General features: G+C 38.3%; 1 protein-coding gene and 1 long non-coding RNA gene across 9 annotated transcripts in view; one reads left to right on the top strand and one right to left on the bottom strand.

Annotated features, from left to right (window-relative positions):
- Positions 1 to 23,912, bottom strand: part of pitpnm2.S (phosphatidylinositol transfer protein membrane associated 2 S homeolog) — a 155,835-nt gene that overhangs the window by 20,914 nt on the left and 111,009 nt on the right. For 4 of the 8 annotated variants that reach the window (XM_041580353.1, XM_041580354.1, XM_041580355.1 and 1 more), the window contains 8 exons: positions 23,155 to 23,222; positions 14,065 to 14,309; positions 11,581 to 11,770; positions 10,580 to 10,699; positions 8,985 to 9,196; positions 7,431 to 7,606; positions 2,936 to 3,106; positions 1,224 to 1,349 (listed from right to left, as the gene is read on the bottom strand). In XM_041580353.1, coding sequence (XP_041436287.1) covers positions 1,224 to 1,349; positions 2,936 to 3,106; positions 7,431 to 7,606; positions 8,985 to 9,196; positions 10,580 to 10,699; positions 11,581 to 11,770; positions 14,065 to 14,309; positions 23,155 to 23,222 — 1,308 coding nt within the window. Of the gene's footprint in view, positions 1 to 1,223; positions 1,350 to 2,935; positions 3,107 to 7,430; positions 7,607 to 8,984; positions 9,197 to 10,579; positions 10,700 to 11,580; positions 11,771 to 14,064; positions 14,310 to 18,951; positions 19,039 to 23,154; positions 23,223 to 23,912 lie in introns of all 8 variants that reach the window. The other 4 variants (XM_041580356.1, XM_041580359.1, XM_041580358.1 and 1 more) reach the window with 2 other exon arrangements.
- LOC121399493 lies at positions 12,692 to 23,486 on the top strand. Its single transcript, XR_005965076.1, has 3 exons — positions 12,692 to 12,928; positions 21,931 to 21,994; positions 23,205 to 23,486. It is a non-coding gene; the product is annotated as an uncharacterized LOC121399493 (long non-coding RNA).

Below are 23,912 nucleotides of genomic sequence, written 5' to 3'. Positions count from 1 at the left end.
AATTTGGTACCAATATGACCCTTTTGTACCAATATGACCCTTTCATTAGTAAGAACAACATTTAAAATCATCATAAAGTTGAGCACCAATAAGGGCGATGAAATAATGTTGCCAGCTACCAAGACACTATTGTCTCAGTCTACTAGTGATCAGCTCAATGAACTACAACTCAATGCTCTTTTTGGAACGTGCAACAACACAAAGAATAACCTAATTTAATTAAGAAGCTTGTGATTGATATGGGGAAAATGTCTGCGTTAACAGCACTGTATACTTGCAAAATTATGCATTAAAGTGATGCCTCGTATATACTTTTATGAGCAGCAAAGTTGACCATACTGAGAAATACACTATGTATAAATCTTCACTACCAATTTGGGGGGTTATGTTTTGGGCACAAATAATTTTCTTCTGTCAGAGTTGGTACATTCTAAAGTATATAGCTATAGTATATAGTGTATATATATATATATATATATATATATATATATATATATATATATATATATATGTGTGTGTGTGTGTAATTTTCACCAATCACCTTTCCAAAGCTCTGGAACCCTAGAGTAAATGATCATCAATGAATCGCATTCTTTCCTAACGTATTCACATTTTAGATGGCGGGTGAGATGTAGAAAGCCATGCAGGAACCACAACACAACACAGGTAAATAACATATATCAAAAAAAAAATTCAATTTCAAATGAACTTGCTGGAATCAAAAGCTTTTCTCGGATTTTCACTGCAAATTCAATTGTAAAATTAAAGAGAAACATATAATATTTAAATAGCAGAGCTTCAATCATTGCAGACCATATCAGGGTCTAGCCAAGTCACAGGGGCTCATTTATCAACACAAGGCAAATTTGCCCATGGGCAGTTACCTATAGCAACCAATCAATGGTTAGCTTTTTAAAGCCAGCTTCAAGTAGAACAATGAATGCAGCAATCTGATTGGTCGCCATGGGTTACTGCCCATGGGCAAATTTGCCCAGTGTTGATAAATAACCCCCACAGTCTTCTTGGTAGATGGGTTTAGAGTTCCAGGTGTGAAGAGGTTACATTTCCTGTCTTGAGTCAGGTCTCTGCAATTTTGTTCATTTGTTTATTCTTCAAAGAAAAACTTTTGGTTCAGCAAGAGGGATATTACACCAGATCTTGGTGCGCAGAAACAAAGACAAAAGGAAAGGCATACACATAGTCAACACAAGTGGCATGTTTACTGGAAGTGTCTTGGCAGCTTAGCACAGGAACAGGGATACTGGTTTCCATGAAGCCATCTTGATGCTGGAGAGCAACCGCCGGGCTGCCTTCCATGAGAAGGATGGGATTGTTCTGTATAGCTTCGACTGGACGTGGATGAGAGGGAAACAAAAGGACAAAACACTACAGACATGTAGCAAGACTAATGCAACAAAGAACAAACATTCAGTCAGGACTCTTTATCCTCAAACCATGAAAACGATGAAAAATATAATGGGAACAAATATCTAGACCTTATTCACTGCTAACCTCATTATCACCTTGCGTATAAAATATCACATGTGAGATTAAGATGTTGAGAAAACCTATAGAATGTAAATGTATACCCTTAATTATATGTGTCACATTTAGATCTAAATGCTTACACTTGTATCTACCAAATACCTAAGAGATTTAAAGACTAATGTGCCATAATTAGTGTTCTGTGTAATGTGAGGAACTCATGTGGTGTTACTTAATGACAAGTAACGCTACTAATGAAAACAATGGGAATAGGCATAGCCTTATCATGACTGACTGAATATCAAAGGGGAAATACGGTCTGAAAATGACAGCAGAAAGTTCTTTTTAGCTGCTGGGTTCAATGTTCCTACTGACTTTTAAATAAGACACTACTGAAATCCCAGATTAAGTTCAATTGCATATACTGGGGTCTAGTCTGGATCACCTAATGTTAAAACAGAATTTAAAAAACAAAACTGACATATAATCAGATCAGTTGAATTGTATATTGATATACATAATCATTTTCATTGGCCCATAGTATAGTTATAATTACAAGCTTTCAGACTAATTCCGCTGTAAAGAAATTCTTCCCCAAAAAAAAGAGCCCAGTGAGATTGGAAAGCCTGTAATTTTATCCAGATGGTGGTCCCACTAATTAGAATTTTATTTTGGTCTTGTTCTTTGTAAAAAAAATAAAAAAAAAATTAATGGCAATATAAAATATATCTATGTGGTGCAAATCATGGTACTCTTTTATGAAGGCTATACGAATAGTGATGGGCGAATTTATTCACCAGGCGTGAACTTGCGGCGAATTCCCGCGATTCGCCCCCAGCGAATAAATTCGTGAAACCGCAGTGGAAATTCGCCAGCGTGAAAAAAATGGAAATGGGCATTTTCGCCCGCGAACGATGGCAGCAAAAACGGACACCGGCGTCAAAAACGAGACGCCGGTGCCATTTCGAGAATTTCGGGAAATTTGCGAATTTTTCGCCAAAGAGAAACGCCCCAAATTCGCCCATCACTATATACGAACAATAGATTAAACATGAAAAAGACATTTGAGCAAAATGTCCAGACATTTGCATTACCAAGCGTAAGTCTGGCTGAATGTGATTAGAAATGAATTAAACTCTAAGATCAGAGTACAGCAGAGAAATATTGAAATGTTACAATAAGATTCTAAATCCAAAGCTTAGTAGATTAAAGTGCTCTTTCTCCAGAGAAAGCATTTCCAAAATGTCCTGAGGTAAAGGTTTTATAGGATTAATGAGTAGAAATCCTAACTGGGGCTGAGCATGTCCAATGTACTAGACATACTTTTTCTGACTTTCAAGAGAAACTAATCAGGTAATCTGAATCTCTGAAAGGCACTTCCACAGGGAAGTTTAAGTACATTTCTGAATTTTAATTTAAAATGACAGACCACAAGGCAAGAAACACTTACCCAACACGGCAGAGTTTCCATCACCCAATGGGAACCTTTGATACCGAGGGACATTGAAAGGGGGCAGCAAATGAAATTTCTTCTCCAAGAGGGGTTCCACTCGAGAGGCAGATGGGTCTGCTGGATGGAAGAGGTTATAAACCTGCTGGCAGCCAGGCCTGAGCTGAAAAACTAAAAAACAATAAATGCAAAATGAGCATCGCATAAGATGATAGCATTCAGGTCCTCCAACTGTGCAGAAGGAACAGGCATGCTGATACAAATCAGTGAAAAATGACCCGTGATAAGAGAAGGGTGTCTGGACTGGCACAGACTGTCCTTCTTAAGAGGCAAAAAACAGCATTGATATCTATTGCCAGATATCTATTGCCCCATAGATGAAGACAGCATTAGGCCATTTATGCAGCCCTCTCCCAACAGGTCTGCAGTGTTCTTCCCAGAAAGTGGTGGGCAAAAAATGAAACCAACAGGGAAAAAAAAATAAGTACCTCCCCCTCCTCTCTTGTCCTATTAGCAATGGTTTTTTTTTATAAACACAGTGCTGGCTGGGAGGCCAGCACACACCAAAAACTGTGGTGCACATAGAGAAACAAACATGTGGTGTAAATAGATATTAATGGGACCCACAGCAAATTATTTTCAGGCCCCCAAAATATTTACAGGTTGACTTGTATTACCAATATTTACTGAAAATGTTTATTGATTAGTGCCTTGTGTGACCTCCTGGGTCCCCCAGCAGCCACAGGGTCTGTTTCCTCTATAGTTACGCCCCTGAATTCAGGGCACAATAAGTTTTGCCCTGAGCACAATATGTTTTGCTATGAGATGTGGTAATAGGTAAAAGCACTACAGGGGTCAAAGTATCCCCATATTCCTAAACTTGCATTCCAAGCTTCTCACACTGCAGCACTGGTTCTGCAGTACTCATCAGCATGCAGGCAAAGAAAGAAGCATAGTGTTGTTTTATGCATCACTAAACCTGGGAGCCAGTATGTGCTATAGTTAACTGAATTCCTGATGTTTGGGAGTCTGGCTTATGAAAAATGGGGAATACGTTGTCTGTAATTTGCAAGAGAAAAGGGTATGACCATTTGTTAAGGAAAGTAGTTTACTTTGCATAATATCTGCATACAAAGAGAAAGCTATAAATTCAAATCCACACACAGATAAAACCATTGTGCAGCAGAGACACATCAAGATAAGCAGACCCTACAATCACTGAGGGGGGGGGTCTGGATTGTCGGGTCTGCTGTATGGTTCCCAGCTCATTCACCACTTTAAAGTCCCATTATTAGTTTACAGATGACAAAAACTATTATGTGCAATATTATGAACATTATTTACTGATTCAGCAAAAACGCAGTTGGAGGGTACCGTAGGGCATCTTACCTTTGTTTTAACTATTACAGCACACAAAAGTCTAATTATAGCTGAGTGTAGCTGTTGAAGAATAGACACCATTTAACCGGTACCATAAATATACATATATACCTGAACTCACTATTATACTATAGATTCGCTCTCTAATATTTGCACCATTCAGTTAGGGGATGAGAGGGGGGTTACCTACTTGCTCCTGCCCCTTGTGAACAGTGCAAGTCGAGCTGAGGTGGCAGAGGTTGGATGGAATCCATTCCCTAAAAAAAGTTTTTCATGGTTCAAGTCGTATTGCCAGTAGCAGTGTTCTGAGATTTTGATAGATAATTTGAGCTGTAACTATTCACTTCTTTCACCCTTAACTTTCTCCCTGCTCTTCTAGATGTAGTCTAAAGCATCTGATTATTATTCATATAGGCTTACAAACCAGCCTGCTGCATTTCTCCCTATTGCAAAGTCTGCCTGCCAACAATGCTCTTACTCACCTGCTGGTCCGGAAGGCTGATATGAGGTTGTCATACCACAGGTTAAAGGTGACTTAGGTAGAAACAGCCTGAACATTAAGGGCAGAAGTGGAGATTCATGAAGATTAGTCGCCTGTCGACAAATCGCCTCTTCTTCGGGCGACTAAACTTCCCAAACTGCCTCCCCGCTGGCTAGAATCTAAATCGATGGCGGGATGGCACTTGGAGTGCTTTGTTTTCCGAAGTCGCCCAAAGTTTCCTCAGAAAGCAGTTCGGGGAGATTAATCGCACAAAGAAGATGCGATTTGTCGCCGGGAGACTAAATCTCCCCGAATCTTCTCGTCCGTCTCTGCCCTTAGAATGCAACACAACAGTGAATACGATTTGTTTTAAGAATCCCTGATTTGTTTTTCTTTCCTAGCAAAAGCTCCCACAGACTGAAATAACAATCAACCTCCTCAGCTGGAACTTTATTTTGTCTGCATGGGAGCCAATTTGTTTTATATTGCCTAATTCTCTCTCTTTCTCTCTCAAAGGATGCAAAAATAATCTTGTTCTAGAAGGTGGTAAAGAAATAATATATTTAATAATATATATATTTTGGCTAACAGAAATGAAGTACATTGCTACCTAAAAGGAGACACACGTAAAACATTGCTTCAGGGGATAAATGTTCTGGAATATCCACTATACCCTTTGGCAATGGTTAAAGAGCAAAGAGCTTGAGTGATTAAGCTGCAGTTATTAACCAGCTCTTAATTTTATGGGCCACTAAACATTCTATTTTACTATCACAGCATTCAGATAATGGAAACATACTAATACATTTTTAATTATATTTCTGCTGGGGTCCAGGGCTCCACTAACTGAATTTATAGAGTCTACATGGACTTGTGCCATTGTTTATCTTTTCCCAGTAGCTTTCTCTACTTGCAAAGGCCTTCCATTAGCTTGGTAACCTTTTTATAAAGACACTGCCAGGTGCCCAAGGGGACACAGTATCATGGGGGGGCATTAAACAACAGTTCTCAAGCTAACTGCACACAACCTATGCAAGTAAGGCATGCTGTTAACCAATGTCTGCAATAGGTTTTAGGGTGAAGACACACCGAGCGACTAGTAATAGCTAATTGTGCTAACAAAATGCCAGAAAATACACTGCCATAGACAATACTAAGAATTGCCTCTGGTAAAACACATGTAGAGACAATTAGCAAATGATCATTGTCTATTTTTGTAGTCGTGACACGTAGCTGCTACTAGTAGCTCTGTGTGTCTTCACCCTTCAGAAGCAAATCTTTAATAGGTCATTCTATGCTAAGTAGAATGCAAGATGATCGCTCAAACACTAGGGGGCAGCAACACAGAATCATGGAATATTTCTCATCTGAGATAGGAAGATTTCACTTTCACCAATAGTAACGTTCATCTATTTTATAGTTAATATCCTTTATTTATATAGATATATACAATATATCATTCACATCAGTTCGTGCCCCAGTGGAGCCCAGTAAAATCCTATCACATACACCTAATGGTTAAATATACTAGGATCTAATTAATTTAATGTTTTTGGGGTATAGTTTGATTGTGGTGAAACATTTACCTGCGCACACACATGTCGAACATACGATTTCCCTAACAATAATGCCATGGCTGGAATTAATTCTATGACCCCAGTGTAACAATGCATCAATTCTACCCACTGCACCACTGTGCCTTAGTATTCAGTATTGTCAACAAGAGTATAAGTATTGAATCATATAGTAATCATTAATAGTAATGAAGTATGGTTGTGCAATGGTTAAACAAGTTGCATGCAGTGGGTTGATCTAATGTATGCTTGAATGGTTTTCCTTTGGTTACTCCAATTTCCTCATACATTCCAAATACATACAGACAGGTTATATTAGCTATTACTTAAATGGACCACTGTGTGTGAATGTGTTAGGGACCTTAGACTGTAAGCTTCACTGTTGCAAATATTTTGACACTATATAATAAAGTATAATAATAGCTTCAAAATTTGTATAGCTGTAGATATACCATACTTACACTTTTGAGACTACCATGTCATGGGATTCCCAGGACCTGATGTTACTGGTTTCTATTATTATTATTATTATCATTATTATTAACATGTATTTATAAAGCTCCAACATATTCCGCAGTACAATACATGGGTTTATACGCTGAAAATACAGAATTACATACAAAGCAATCAATAACCATTACAAGAGGTGAAGGGGCCAAAAGCCCAAAAGAGCTCACAATGTATAAGGAGAAGGGGTATTTACACAAGGTTTGGGAATGGGTAAGTTCAGAAGGAAGCAAGGAGAGATAGCATATGGCATTGCATTTAGCAATACACTGCAGTTATGCTAGACTAAATTAGGGTACGCTTCTCAAAATAAATGTGTTTTATGAAATCTTTTGAAAACAGAAAGATTGGGAGAAAGTTGGACACAATATGGGAGAGAATTCCAGAGATGTGGTGCAGCCCTCACAAAGTCTTGAATGTGAGCGTTTGAGGAACGAACGAGAGAGGTGTTGGGAAACAGGTCAGTAGAGATGGGTAACAAGCAGTTAGGTAATCTAGAAATAAGATGGATGAAATAGGTGTACAAGTGTGGCAGACTCTCTCTAGGGCTTACCATCTAAGAGTGGAATCACTGTTTTTCTGAGAGCCAGAACTAGGCCCAGTGGGGATCCAAACAGGAAGAAGTCAGTGATGTCAAAGTCAAACTTCCCAATATTGCCACCATCCAGCATTGTAGAGCTACTTGACCTTCGGGATCCTGGGTCATTTCTTAGGACACTAGAGTGCAAACTGAATACACACAAAGACACATAATACATCATCTGCAGCCAACAACAATAGCCCCTGTGTTACATGCACAACATAATCTATTATTCCTTTGGATCATGGATGCACAAGAGGTCTCCAAAAGAAATCTTTTTAGAAGCTGAGCGCAAACAACGGGCCAAATAACAGTTATTATCCTCTGCTAATTTTTTTTTCATATATCTGCCCAAAAGGTTACAAACATTTTGAATCAAATAACACATATACAGTATAATTTGGGATACACCCTCTGATTTGTACCGGAATATCAGATGTGAATGTTAGCCATCTATTTAAAAACTTGGGTAAATCTAGGGGGTTGATATATCAATGACTGATATTTCATTACCACTCCATAGGGAAGACGAGTACGATAAAGGTATTAATTTGTCACATAATACAATTTTTACTGCACATGGTAAGAGGAAGAACATCTCTTTTTTTATACTGTACTAGCTAAGTTTATGCCTTGGGCAATCATAGATTTATATGGGACATTCATTTATAAATTAAAATTGACTAATTAAATATTTGATTGCTTAGTGGGCACTACCTTTGCTAGGATCTATATAAATACATGCCAGTTATGCTTCTGAGTCCATAGGAGCGCATATGCAGTATCTACATCATGTTTAAAGCACCAAGAATACAGTATAAGTGCAAAGCCAAAATGTATCAGTACTGATGCAGTGCCAGCTTCCTTTCACTTTCACTAATACTCCTAGAATGCATAACACTATAAAATCAGTGTCAAATCACTGTTTACTGCCCCAAAATCCAGAGAAGCACAATGCCATTAACAGTTCTTTCTTCATTTCTGAGCATTGTTATAGCCTTGTCTTTTTCTTCTACCACTGTACATTATTAAGCCTTACCCAACGCATTGTCTATTCAGGCCAAAGCACACAGATGAAAATTAAGTATGACAGGCCAAAATAATGTCTACAAAAAGGAGGCCATTTACAGCAATAGCATTGACGGCAGATATAATAGAATCATTTCTATCAATTGGAAATGTATGATTATTTAGATATATTTTGCTGTTTTATGACAATGTTATGGACTATAAGGAAAGCAAATACATCATGAAGTTAGGACAATTGTAAAAGAAATTAATAAAAACAAAACTTACAAGTAAATAAAAAAGAGGCAGGTTAAAATGATAAATCATAGATATACTGTATATATATGTAATAGTTCTTTGGTTCTTTGGGACAAGAATACATTGCTTCTAGCTATTATTATATCTCTATGCATCCAGCTATGTTGTTTTTCTAAAACGTCTTCCTGATGTATTAATCAGAATGTATGTGAGTTGTCCTTTGTGTCAAGAATTTGGGGAATTGGCCTTAGAATCTCTTACCTGGACAGGAATGCTTGATGCTGCTTGATGGTATCCAGTTCATACGTGGAGGAATCACTCCGCTTTCGTGGTAGCTGTCTCTTTGGGTCCTCACAATTGCTCCGAGGTATGTCAATATTGCTTCGACTCAGGTGCCGACTGGTTTCCAGATTTGAACTTGTTGAGCAGTAGCTGTTGTTGACACTAATGCCTGGAGAAAGAAGATCTGTGTCCTGGAATACATCCAGAATAGGACAATAGCAATCATTATGGCAGAATTTAAACTTGTCTGGTTGTCATAGGTAACAAAGCACAGTTACTGTAGTTTTAAAGAGCAAAATAACCTGTTTTATCATTAGGACAATGTTCCATAAATTACACTACTACACAGAGGTCACAGTTTTGACTGTACACAGGATATTTATTATGTGGATAGAGGTTTGGGATCTATATTTTGGTATGCTTGGGGCCTGGGGTTTTCAACATAAGGGATCTTTCTTTAATTTGGGTCAAAATACTCTACTCAGCCTACTAAAAAATGTAAACATTAAGCATTGTTTTAGCGCCAATATAGATTTATGTTACTTGGTTACCATTAAGTACAAATCACTTTTATTATTACACAGAAAAAGGACATTTGAATTGTGTGTTATTTTACTATTCAGAGATCTCAGTGAAACAAAACCATCACATAAAATTAAGGATTTTTATTTTTTCAAAAATTCAGTCAGTGAGGAACCAAGATTAGTTATGTTAGAATGCTCAGGACCTGAGGTTTTCTGGATAAGGGGGTCTTTCTGTAATTTGGATTGCAGTACTTAAAGTCTACCAAAAACAATTTAAACATTAATTAAAGCCAAAAGAATTGTTTTGGATAAAGTAAGGATCAATTATATCTTAGTTTGGATCAAGTACATGGCACTGTTGTATTATTACAGGGAATTATTTTTTAAACATTTGAATGATGTAATTAAAATGGAGCTTTGGACAGCCTTCCCTTAATTCTGATCTTTCTAAATAATGGGTTTCCGGATAATGGACCCCACACTTGTATGTATAAACTTAAAAATCCTATAAAAAGGAACGATCTGTGTATACAAGCTGTATTGCAATCAGTTCACACTATAAATATTCCAGTTTGTGGATACTAGATTCACAAACATTGTCATTGTTTGTTCTACATTTCTTTAATAGGTAACACTATAGCTGAAATGTATGCAGATGCACAACATAACCTGCGTTACATAGATAAAGCAGTGTGTGTGTCTATGCAGTCTATATGCCTTATCATCCACTATTATGTGTGTCATAAATACAGACGTCTATGCTGCTATTTTTTTCAAACCTTACTACTGGGCACATTGATTTCAGCAAATAACTCATCAAGATGGATGCCAGGGTATGCCTGCTGTGCCAACAATTCTGATCCATTTTTATAGTGTCATCATTTACTAAGGGTAGCAGAAAATTTTAAGTTTTTATATAATGTGACTACAGAACTTTATTTTTTTATAAATTGTAAACCATAAGAAAATAATATATTCAGCAAATAATTACATGTAAAAGTACAGGGGATATAGTGAAGCATATGAGTTGCACTGAGCCGTCTATATTACCTGCACACTCACAACACTTCCTCTTCGGCTGCTATTCTGGCTCTCTGACACAGTCTGATTGCTATAACATAAGGCATCAAATCCCAGGATTCCTCCAACACAATCTCCAACTAAGCACACCTGAAATACAGAGCAAGAATTATGTATGTGGACAATGGCTCTGTGTATATAAACACTCTCACTTTGTTTATGAGGCTCATTGCTGCCAGGAAGTGATGTTTACATATGTGGTATTTTGTTTTACTGTAATAAACAATAAAAAGCACCACAGTAGCAAGACTCCCACTGCAAGTGGCTCAAAAGCTACATGGAATACATAGAGTGAGGAATTTCATAAACACTGGCGATACTGGTTTATACCTGGAGCAAATAAGTCAGGCTATATAGTGTAGACTAACTCAGTGTGTGGTGGGAACATTTGTTATTAGAATTCTATAAAACAAAAAGCTTTCACCTGCTGTGGAATGTTGCATGAAGTGACATACTTCCCAGTTAAATTATGATAAATGAATGTAGGTTTTGTTGTATGTTGTTGAAGTTTAAGTGACTGAAAATGAATTTCATGGGGAGTTGAAGAGCAGGAACAAATTAATTTGTTGACCATCAGCCATTCCTTTGAGTAAAGGGAAATAAGCAGTTTATATAAGGAATTTCTCATCCACAGAGGTATCTTTCACCACCAATGATTCAGATATACCATGTGACAGATTCAAGCAGAAGCACGTTTATAAACACATGAGGGGTCACTGCAAGTGCAGTGTGCAAAATGCAATTCTGGTTGCAATTCACCATGTTTTACTAATGTAGCATTATTCCCATAATTCCAGCCTAACTGTAGGTGTACGAGAATTTGCTCCAGCCACAACTGCATTGCAAGTGTTAAAATGCATTCAATTGCGTGTGAATTTTTTTTTATTTCTAGAAACATTATGCTCCCTTAAATATTCTAGGGAAATCTATATAAAACTTGTCTCCACCCCCACATATCCTGTCCATTTTACCTGTCCAGTGAAAGACATGCCTTCCTGTGACTTGGTGAACTCGGAGTAGACCTGGTTGGCTCGATGAATCACAGTGGCCACTGCTTCAAGGTACTGTGGGGATGAGGTGGCCAAAAGTGGAAGGGCAGCTAATGGTATGTGATCCTGGCTATTGGACAAGCAGCCTTCATCATAACTGTAGGGACTCAAGCTGCAAACATAAACATCCAATTCAGTTTCACTGGTCTGAAGAATTAAAGGCAAGTTAATTGTTATTTTATACTGGTGCCTAGAGAGGGACTAAGCACATACCATTTGTATTTTCTATGAAAGGTTTTGTGCTATCATTTATACAAGTGTTAAAAAGAAAATCAGTGCAAAAAAAAATAAAACTTTCCTAAACTGTCTTAAAAGACCAGTGCTTTATAAAGGACTGTACATATGTCTGTCAATGACATATACAAAAAGGCCCCAGACCAAAGAGGATAAGACAAATGCAGAAACCAGTAATAAATGTCAAAAAACAAAAACAAGCCATAGGTTGCTAATATGCACTAAATGTGCCATTTATTGGGTACAAAGGTGAAGGGCTAGATTTCCAGGTAGTTAATAATGCACGGATGCATTTGAGGAACACCTCCCATGTCTAGTACCATACACCAGCTTAAACTTCAAATCCCAGAATCCACGACTGGCCCTTATCTGCGACTGGGATACTAGGGGTTGTAGGTTTACAATATCTGCTGCACTGCAAGTAAACAGGGCTCCACTGGGGCAGGGATTAAGATGAATGATTAATATTAACTGGTAATGAATAAATTAAAGTACTTTACAAATAAATGCAGAGTGGAGGGGATTTCTATAATATCATGGAAGTGAACCAGATAACTATTATAACTCATTTCTGGTGTGTACAAAAAGGAAACCAAATTAACCACAGGCGGACTGCAGGAAACTGAATAGCCCCAAGCAAAAGTTGGGAAATGTATCTAAAACATTGTCATTAAGGAACAAAGCAGTTTAACCTACATATCACAAGAACATATTACCGTATATACTCGAGTATAAGCCGAGTTTTTCAGCACCCAAAATGTGCTGAAAAAGTCTACCTCGGCTTATACTCGAGTCAGCTAAAAAGTTTCTGCTTACTCACTGATTGTAGCGTGCAGTGACTCCTTCGTGCTGCCCATACTTCTCCCCCCTCGTGGCTTGATTCTGTTTCCTTATCCCTCAGCCCCTCCCCTCTCAGCTCTTGTCACTCAGTACTCGCAGGGCTGGATTACCCACAACCACCTTGTTTTAGGGGCCCAGTTTCCAGAAACTTTGCGCGCTCCTCCCGCAAGTAAGACAACCTTGGCACACGTGGATGGTAAGTGAGATATAGGCTGGCGTTGAGTTTCTTAAACGTAATGTGTTTAAGACTAGGACAGGCAGGGCCAGAACGAGTGGATGACTGGGGGTGTAGCTTTGTAAATGAGTAATGTGGTAAGTCTTTTACCTTCCGTTTGCCTTCTTTTTCAACAAACCACTTCAGTGCAATCATTTTGGCATATGTAATCCTCTACTGAACTCTGGCCGCAGTCGGACACTTTTGGAGTCACGGAGCAGATCGGTACGGAGTTTCTGCTGTTGCACAGTGACTGATCAGTGTCAGAGCCAGAGTTCAGCTAGAAGCAACCGATCCACGTAGCTTAGTGATTGATAATTTGGCTGGGGCCAGAGTTTATCTCTTTTGTACAATGTGCTCCTCCAGGTTTGTTGTACTACATAGGTCACACCATGACTGTAAATTACAAGCATGTCAAGTCTGAAGAAGAAAGGCACAGTGGAAAAAGTACTAGACTCTAGACACAAGCTATTTGTGGATGGTGGGGAGGGGGCAAAGGTACAGGGAAAGCAGATATATATGGCATCTTAGGCATAAAAGGAAATAGAAGCAGGTGGTTTAGATAACATTAAAATAAAAAAAGTGGGTGGTGGAAGAATTGTACATTTGACATAATGAGGGAGAACTGTTCATGTACTGTGTAAAAGAGAATGACACATGGAAATACAAAGAGGGCAAATTGCATAGAAAATGAAGGCAGAGAAATAATGTTAAAAATAATTAAAAAGGATCAGTGAAGGAGAAAAAAATATAGTAAGAAAAAAATTTAAATTGGCCATGTCCTAAAATTAATTTCTCACCCTAGGCTTATACTAGAGTCAATAAATTTTCCCAGTTTTCTTAGGTAAATTAGGTACCTCAGCTTATACTCGGGTCGGCTTATACTCGAGTATATACGGTAATAGTTTTAGGCATTTTCCCTATCCAAAAGAGAGCACGGCCCACTGGATAGAGGCCAGGTTAGGGAGAAAAGACGTCCATTGCTTTTAACTGGGACTTTTGGTATGAATATTTTTGCATCTGGGTAAAAATGAGGAATGGCAACGAACAAGTAAATCACTTTATGAAAGAGAATTTGGGGAGGAGCAGAAATATAGGCACCAACAAATGATACTCACCTGGATACCAGTGAAAAGGCTTCAGCACAGATAGCTGGGCAAGGAACAAGCTTGACTACAATGTGTCCTAATGCAGCTGGGTAATGGACCCTCATTACTGTATCAAACACAGAGTTAATGGTGTTGACGTCACCCTGCTTTGAATTTTGATCTCCACAGCCTGTGTCTAAAATATTGCCTCCATGAAGCACCAAAATTAGCACATGGATTTTACATGGCTGGGAAGAGACCTGTGCTGATTCATCCTGCGGAAGAAGAAAATGAAGCAGTTACTAATTGCTGTCAGCGATGACAGGTCTGGATGTATCAAAACCATTCCTAATGTTCATTTCAGGCATCATGCAGGACCAACCAAAAGCATAACCCACTTATTTGTATAAGGAAAAAAATATATAATTATGCACAAAGAGTGCAATTTAACTGCAGATATTAGAGTTTTCTATTCTTACATGTGTAAAATGTTTGGCTTGAATTAAATGCTTGTCATGCTTTCTGTACTGTTTGCCCATAAAACTGCAGCAACAAATGAGATATTTGGTTTAGCTGAAGATCGAAGGTTACCTTATGTTCAGTTGCTGTGGGTTACTAGACTTCTGGTAAATGCACCTTTTATTAAATTACTTACTGTACTTTATTATAAGGATACACTAGCTACATAATTTTTTAGTGATCGTACAGAACTGATTTGGCCAAATATTTGAATCTAAACCATAATTTGCACATTCAAATTTGAGATTTTATTTTTTTAAGACATCAACTGTGAACAAACGTTGTGCCTGCCAGTTGTGACATTAATTTAAGGGCCAAATCCCTGGTGCAGTTTGTCCCTACTCTATTTATAGTGTGTATACAGAATCTCACTGATAACCACAATTTGTAAGAATTACACAAGCAAACATGCATGTTTCCTTCCACATAACAACCACACATTACACAAGCAAACATGCATGTTTCCTCCCACATAACAACCACCCATAGCTGAGCACAATGAATGGTTAGAAAGAGCTAGGAGCCTTTCTGGCTATGTTGAGCTCAGATATCCGGTGCCTGAACAGAAAACAGTGTTCAAACAATAAAATATATGCCAACTTTAACCTTTAAACAGAGATACATGAAATAGTCCTCTTGCAGTGATTTTAGCACAAGCATACTATGCACTTTTCATAAGTCTTCCTATTTAATTAAGTTACAAATACATTTTTGAGGAAATAGAAAAGGTTGATAAAGCCCTTTGCGAACATTATCGACCATGTTTGCGCCATTTTTGACTGATTAAAGACCTGAACAACTTCCTAGCATAGTGATAGCGAATAAATTTGGCAGACACTAATTTGCGGAGAATTCCTGTGTTTCACCACAAGCGAATGAATTCGCAAAACTGTGGCAACAATTAGCTGCCGTGTCAAAAAAAATTGGCGTGCATAAAAACTGACGCATGTCAAAATTATTTTGACGCCCATTGACTTCAATGCATTTCACAAATATTTCTGCACAGATTCACCCATCAATATACAGTCATATGAAAACATTTGTGAACCTCTCTCAGCCTGCATAATAATTGACTCCACTTTCAACAAAAAAGATAACAATGTCTTTGTATGTCTTTCATTTCCCAGGAACAGGTGTGTTTTCTGAACAAAGATTTTTAGTAAAAGCAGTATTCAGTTGTATGAAATTAAATCAAATGTGAAAAACTGGCTGTGCAAAAATGTAGGTACCCTTGTAATTTTGCTAATTTGAATGCATGCTAATTTGAATTGTAGAATGATGTGTACATCTTTCTACAATTCAGAGCAATTTGCACAAAGAACATCTGTATGGCAGGGTGATGAGAAAGAAGCCCTTTCTGCACTCAGGCCACAAACAGAGTCACGTGTTGTATGCAAAAGCTCATTTAGACAAGCCACAGTCATTTTGAAACAAAGTGCTTTGGACTGATGAGACAAAAATGTAGTTATTTGTTCATAACAAAAAGTGCTTTGCATGGAGGAAGAAGAACACTGCATTCCAAGATAAACAGCTGCTACCTACTGTCAAATTTGGTGGAGGTTCCATCATGCTGTGGGGCTGTGTGGCTAGTTCAGGGACTGGGGCCCTTGTTAAAGTCGAGGGTCGGATTAATTCAACCCAGGCCCGGACTGGCAATCTGTGGGCTCTGGCAAATGCCAGAGGGGCTGCTATAAGGTCCCATAGAAAGTCAGTATTTAGTGGGCTGGTGGGGGCTGTTTGGGCCTCTGAGTGGGCTGATTGGGCCTCTGTGTACCTGAAATGCCAGGGCCTATTTTAATTCTCAATCCGGACCTGATTCAACCCAATTTCAACAAATTCTGCAGAATAATGTTCAAGCATCAGTCACCAAGTTGAAGTGACCCTAAACACACTTCGAAATCTACAGGCATTTATGCAGAGGGAGAAGTACAATATTCTGGAATGGCCATCACAGTCCCCTGACTTGAATATCATCGAAAATCTATGGGATGCTCGGCAGTCATCAAATTAACTGAACTGGAGAGATTTTGTATGGACAAATGGTCAAAAATACCACCATCCAGAATCCAGACACTCATCAAAGGATATAGGAGGCGTCTAGAGGCTGTTACATTTACAAAAGGAGGCTCCACTAAGTACAGGGGTGCTCCGCCAATGAGGCGAGTTAAGGCACTCGCCTCAGGCGGCAGAGCCCCCTGGTTGCCGGGGGGGGGCAAAAATGCCGCTCCTGGTAACTAAGAGTGGAATTTCCAGTTTTAAACCCGGAAATTCGGCTCTTCTAGTGCAGAGAGCACAATTGCGCTCTCTGCACTTGCGACGTGGCGGCAAAAATGAAGGCCGCCTCGGGTGGCAAATTGGGTAGGATCGCCCCTGACTAAGTATTGATGTAATATCTCTGTTGGGGTGCCCAAATTTATGCACCTGTCCAATTTTGTCATGATGCATATTTTCTGTTAATCCAATAAACTTAATGTCATTGCTGAAATACTACTGTTTCCATAAGGCATGTTATTTATTAAAGGAAGTTGCAAATTGAAAGCTCAGTCAATGATAAACAAAACTCCAAAGAATTAAGAGGGGTTCCCATACTTTTCCATATGACTGTATATATACAGCAGTAACTAATGATCATTGGCCAAATTTTTACAGATGCACTATAAAAATGTGTCCAATTCAGAGCATATGGGCAGATGTTTGGCTGAAAATATATAATACAGTATAATACCATTTAATGTAACTGACTTTAATGCCCATGCAGAATTCCCGAGTGCTACGGCAAAATAACCATGACTCAAACACTGAACACTAAGCATGCCACTTTCACCTTAATAATTTAAAGGAGAATTCACTTTAATTTAACTTTTAGAGGTTTATGTAATAAAAGTCACTAAGTTTGCCCAGGGGCAGTAACCCATAACAACAAATCAGAAGGTAGAATTTACTGGTCACCTGTGCCAAACACGCATGTGTCCCAGGCTTCAGAGACACTGTGCACTACAAATTACTCTTCATAATACATTAGTGTATTTGTGTTTAGTTAGATTAAAGGAGAACTAAAGCTTAGCTAGAAATGTTGTACATTATGTTTTGGGCTTCTGTACCAGCCCAAGGCAACCACAGTCCTTTAGCAGGGAAGATCTGTGTCTCCAAAGATGCCCCAGTAGCTCCCCATCTTTTCTTCTGCTGATTCACTGCACATGCTCTGTGCTGCTGTCACTTACTGAGCTTAGGGACCCACTCACAATATACAGTACACATAGAATATAAATGTCACAATATAAGGCTGATTAGTAATTAATACAGATAATTACTACATGACAGAACAGAAACCAGTGCAACTAGCATCAGAATTTAATAATCAGTTTTGTAGCATCAACTTATATTACAGACAAACTTAATTTTCTGCTTGATAATTTGCAACAACCTCTAAGCATCTCAACAGCTGCTAAGAGCCCACTGAGCATGTGAGAGTCACAGACACAGTCACAGTTTGAAATCCTGGATCATTGCTGCTATTGCAAAGTTGAAACTTTAGTCTGGTGCAATAAGCTGGTTTTGCTTCCATTAATGATATCTTAGTTTGTATCAAGCAAGGTACTGTTTTATTACTATAGGGAAAAAGGAAATATTTTTTTAAAAAAAATAATTTTTTTGGATAAAATGGAGTCTATGGAAGATATTCTTTCCACAATGTTGAGCTTTCTGAATAACAGGTTTCCAGAAAATGGATCCCATACCTATATATTCATATATTTTTATAATGATTAATGAAAATGAATAAAAACTGTAGTTATAGACAGACATGTTCATTTTAGCAATAATTGGAAAGAACCTTAAAGGGATACTGTCATGGGAAAAAAATTTTTTTTAAATGAATCAGTTAATAGTGCTGCTCCAGCAGAATTCTGCACTGAAATCCATTTCTCAAAAGAGCAAACATATTTTTTTATATTCAATTTTGAAATCTGACATGGGGCTAGACATTTTGTCAATTTCCCAATTTTCCGATGACAGGATCCCTTTAATTTATTTCTGTAATAAAATGGTAAATCTACAGCATTTTATAAAGGTTTTATCTTTCATTTACTGGTAAACTGTAGTTCCAATATGAAACTGAGAGGCTGTGTATTTTTAAATGAGACAAAAAAATATTCTATAAAAATACACACATAAAGAACAACCTAAGGATAACTGAATGGCAAAATTAGTATAGAGCTTGTTCCGCTCAGGCACACCAAAACATGCAATGTACAAATGACAGAGGTCATAGTATCCAGATATCTAGTTCTATTGCATGCAAATTCCTTCTGGCTTGTTCCACTACAGTAAATGCTTTACGTTCTGCAAATTCAGAGCATTCCAAGGAGATCTATAGTGTCCATGTCCCGCTATACTTACTGCTGCCAGATCTGTGGGATTGACATTTGTGAGAGCAACAGCAGGTATTCTGGGAATGACGTGTGCATGGATAACTGTATTGTGTGTCTGCACGGAAAAGCACAAACAGTACTCGATCTCCATTCTATTTGGAAATAAAGAGAACTATACACTAGGGATGTATGTAAAAGGGCACACAATACGGTACAGAGATAATTTCTGAACATGCACTGTTCATGTATTGGAAACATCATCTCCAGAACCAACACACTGAGCATTGGAGCCCCTCAAGGCTGTGTGCTTAGTCCTCTACTGTTCACTTTTCTGACACGACTGTGCAGCCACACACTGCACAAATCACATCATAAAGTTCGCTGATGACACAACCGAAGGGGGTCTCATCAGCAATAATGACGAGTCACCATACAGAGAGGAGGTGCTGTGGTTAACAGACTGGTGCAGAGCCAACAACCTGTCTCTCAATGTAGACAAAACAAAGGAAATGGTAGTTGATTTTAGGAAGACTAGGAGTGACCACCTGCCACTGTACATTCGACGGCTCTAATGCGGAGATCGTCAATTCCTTGGTGTCCACCTGGCGGAGAACATCACCTGGTCCCACAACACCAGCTACTTAGCCAAGAAAGCCCAACAGCGCCTCTACTTCCTGCGCAAGCTGAGGAAATCCCATCTCCCACCATCCATACTCAAAACCTTCTATAGAGGGACTATCGAGAGCATCCTGGGCAGCTGTATCACTGTCTGGATGGGAACTGCACTGTCATGCAGCGCAAGACACTATAGAGTATAGTGAAGACAGCAGAGAAGATCATAGGTGTCTCTCTTCCTTCCATCACGGACATTTACACCACTCGCTGTATCCGTAAAGCCACCAGCATTGTGGCTGATCCAACACACCCCTCACACTCACTGTTCACACTCCTGCCATCTGGAAAAAGGAACCGAAGCATTAGGGCCCACACCATAAGAGCAGGCAGCTAAAAGCTACTATGTGCCAAGCATCCTTTCAGAGACAGGAGAGGAGGCACTACATTAAAATGTGGAGAATAATGCATTATTTGTTAAAGTAATAAATCTGACTTTGCAGGGTCTGGACATTGTTTGTAACTTATTTTTTGTGTTATTAATGCAATGCCTCTGCTGTTTCTAAGAAGCAGTAGAATTGTCCCTCCATTGTGCAAATGTCAAATTGCACTCTGTTGCAGTAATAAGATTTATATGTATTTGAAGTTTCTCGTTGACTTATTGGTCAGCTGAAATTCTGCCACCCATGCAGTCTATTTTGTTTTCTGGAAGAACTTCTGCAGATAGATGCCAACAGCACAATGTGCACTTACAGAGTGTGATAGCACCTAACTGGAATGTGCACCGCATGTACTTCTTTAGCTACAACTCAAAACTACAATGCATTGTTCTGAATAAAGAGATCTATGTTTAAGGGACTACTATACACATTATATATAGCTGTTACATCAAATGATTCTACGTAACAGCAAAAGATCCCAGACGTTGGTAATATTCACTACTACAACTACAAATGCTACTATATGTACAGTTTTAGTCAGGCAAGAGTAGTTTCCCTTAACAGTTATGAAATCTCGTTGAAAGGTCTAAAATACAGCAGGCAGAGCAGAACTTCCTATCAGGCAACTTAGAATTCTGCCACTTGTAGGGCTTTCACCCTGGCTACAACAGGAATCATTCTGACAAAGAAGTTGAGCTACAAGGGCCTCTAACCCCCAAAAAATAAATAGATGGCGTGTGTATGTATTCAAATAGAAAGCACTGCATCCTTTTAATGGTATAAAGCGCGTGATACTCTAACAAAGTTAATAAAAATAAGTTGCTATAAGATGCTGGTATTCAGGTTTCTATAGAACCACAGAGCTTATGTTTACATTAAACATACATTGTTTTGGAATACACTGGCCTGCTGCTGCCAAGAAATAGTATATTTGCAGGTGCTGGACAAATACTAACTAAGGGGCAGATTGATTAATGGTCGAATAGTAAATAAATAGTTAATAGTAAATTCGAATACAATTTTTTTTTGTGTCAAAATTCACACATTTGAATTTTAATCCCCCCAATTTGAATGTAAATTAGAATGTGAGCTTTATCACATCTCGACCATGGAAACAGTTGTAATTCGAATATTCGCCACTTAAAACCTGCTGAGTTCATTTGCAAGCAAATGACAGAGGTCCATTGAACCATTTGAATATGTTTTTTCATGTTTTCATGTTTTTTTTCTGAGGGAAATCTCAAGTCGAATTCAATTTGAATTTACGGGTCGCGACTATTCAATCGAATATTAGACGTTCAAATTTTTTCTTAAATAACCTCCCATTCGAGTTGTGAGTATATTCGAATTTATTAGAGTAAAAAAAAAATTGACCTTTGATAAAGACAAATAACCATATAAGTTATACCTTGATTTTTTTTTTGTTAGGTAAATATCACTAATGGCATTTACATTGCTAAGCACTCCTTGTTTTAATGACAGTGACTTTCCAAATGAGAATGTGATGCTCATCGCCACACTGGATATCTTATTGAAGATAAAACATGGGATGACATGAGAAAGGGCCATTACATATCAGGTGTTTTTTTCCGCTGGAGTATTACACCAGAGGAATTATATGCTTTATTCTGCTCAGTGTCCCTAAGTTGCATGGCATAGCCGATTGGTGCACAGACAGGGCGGATGGTGGAGCGAAAATGTATACTTTAGCATTTCCGTGCTGAATCTGCCAAACAGTCAGATGCAGTGTCCACTGTATAAGTGCACTCTGATGTTGGGGCATTTTCTCCTCAGTTGTTGATACAGCAGCATCTCATGGCAGTTTGCTCTTGAGAGGAAATGACAAGTTGCCATGAAACGCGTCAGACAGTTTTGTACTGCTTTGGTGACATGATATCATGTTTTATCCTGAATAAAGTGAGATTTTAAAGATATCTCTACATTTTCTTTTGAAGATGCAGTTGAACTGGCCATTTCTGGATGTGGCTGCCTGGCTCTTCCACTGCCTGGCAAGTGCAGGTACAAACCCCCCCAACATTTTCATTTTTAGCACTAATTAGTTCAGACTTTCCAAATACAGTGCAGAACATGATGTGCCAGTTTATAGCGAAATCATTGCCAAATAATCAATGTTCCTTTTACATTACTAGTAAATTGTACGACAGCATATATGTCAGTACTAGTTTTACTTAAGATATGTGAAGTTGCATATCCTGTTATATAACAACTAGAGAAGGCCTTTTTCTTTTGCAGTCTCACACACAAGCTTCAGTTTTACTTATCTGTCACAGGATGCCCCTTGGACAGAAAATGTACAAATCACTTATCATTAATGTTATGTTTACTAAGTGATGTCCAACATGCATGTGGCCCTGCAGCTGCTTTTGACCTACTCCCAGCATCTGTAATTGCCCAACGCACATATTTTCTAACCCATCCTAATTAAAAACTACAGAAAAATATTGCTTCTGCAGCTTAGTTTTTATTTAAAATGCATATTTTGTTAAAGCAAAATATTTTTTCTCCTAAAATGTTCTTGCTTTGTACATTTTCTTGCTGGAAGACAATAGAAAGACAGACAGATGGTGCATTCAATAGCAATTATACAGTATTTACAAATACCTTTAAACTGGTTATTCACTTTTCAAACCAGTCCAGTTGTTTTCAGATGGTTTACCAGAAATAAAGACTTGCTTCCAGTAATCCAGGTGCAGATTCTGAATGGTTACAATTTGCTACATTAGTTGATACATTTCTCAGCAGCATCTGTGGGATATTAACAACTATTGTATCAATTCTAGCAGCTGCCTGTAATGAAACCCAGGGATTCTGCTCAGCAGGGACAAAGATAACTAAATGTATCAACTAATGTATCAATTTAGAACAGTTTCCAGAGTTGGTGATCCTCCTTAGTATTATAAAAACAGTCACAAATAGAAAACAGAAAGTACTTTTAGAAAGTCTTTACTTTTGGTGAACTATCTGAAACCAACTGCACTGTTGAACGGTGAATAACCCCTTTAAGTCAAAATGTATAGTTTTTAGATTGTATATTGGAATGTTGCCTAGAATTATACTGTCTATCATTAGGCAAAATATAATTTTTTGGTTTACATCCCCAATAATATTTTTATAGTCAACAACTTCCCGCAGTCAGGACAAACTTGTGACACACCTACCTCCATTATGCTTAATCTCTCCACACTCGAACTGACTGTGTACTCTGCAGGTTCGTGGTATGAATCATCTAAAATGAGGAAAAGTCGACACCAGAAACCAATATTTTAGAACAAAATATGCAGTATGTTAAGAAATTGTCAAGACAATGAAAACAATACCCAAGGAAGGAAACTGCATGAATCATTGCACGTTTAACTGCATCTGAAACATGTCCTTGCTGTGTTATCTACTGTGTTATCCATGCAAGACACTATTTTATTTTCATTTTCTCTGACAAACTATGGTTATGATATGCAAACTGCAGTACAGAGTTCATATTAAAGGACAATGACACCCTAAGTGAGAATGTAACTTATTTCACAAGCCTACCTATGTTAAGTCCTGCAGCGCTCATGATAATCCGCTATTTTCACAAGTCTCGCTGTACTGCCGCAATGCTTTTAGAATTACTGGCGAATAGCTAGTAAAAAATTCCCATGATGCTTCACTCCTGCAGTCAGACCAAGACTGCGATTCTGCACATTTCACTTTAACAGAAACCTGGACATGCACATTGAACAGCATCTGGAGCGAGCTTTTCAGTAATGTAATGTAAGCGTTCATCATAAGCAAGCCCCGAGTGCCTGCCCCCCATATGACTCGCAACGATAATGATGGCAGTGTGTAGTTGCTTTAGTTACCTGGGCTCTACATAGTAATAAAAACACAGATCTGCAAGCACTGTGCAGTTTGTTTTATTCAGCAGAGCCTTGCCTGT

This window comes from Xenopus laevis, chromosome 1S (assembly GCF_017654675.1).
Source record: "Xenopus laevis strain J_2021 chromosome 1S, Xenopus_laevis_v10.1, whole genome shotgun sequence".
Lineage (NCBI taxonomy): Eukaryota > Metazoa > Chordata > Amphibia > Anura > Pipidae > Xenopus > Xenopus laevis.
Note: the sequence above shows the minus strand (reverse complement) of the source record. Positions and strands in the feature narration are given on the sequence as shown.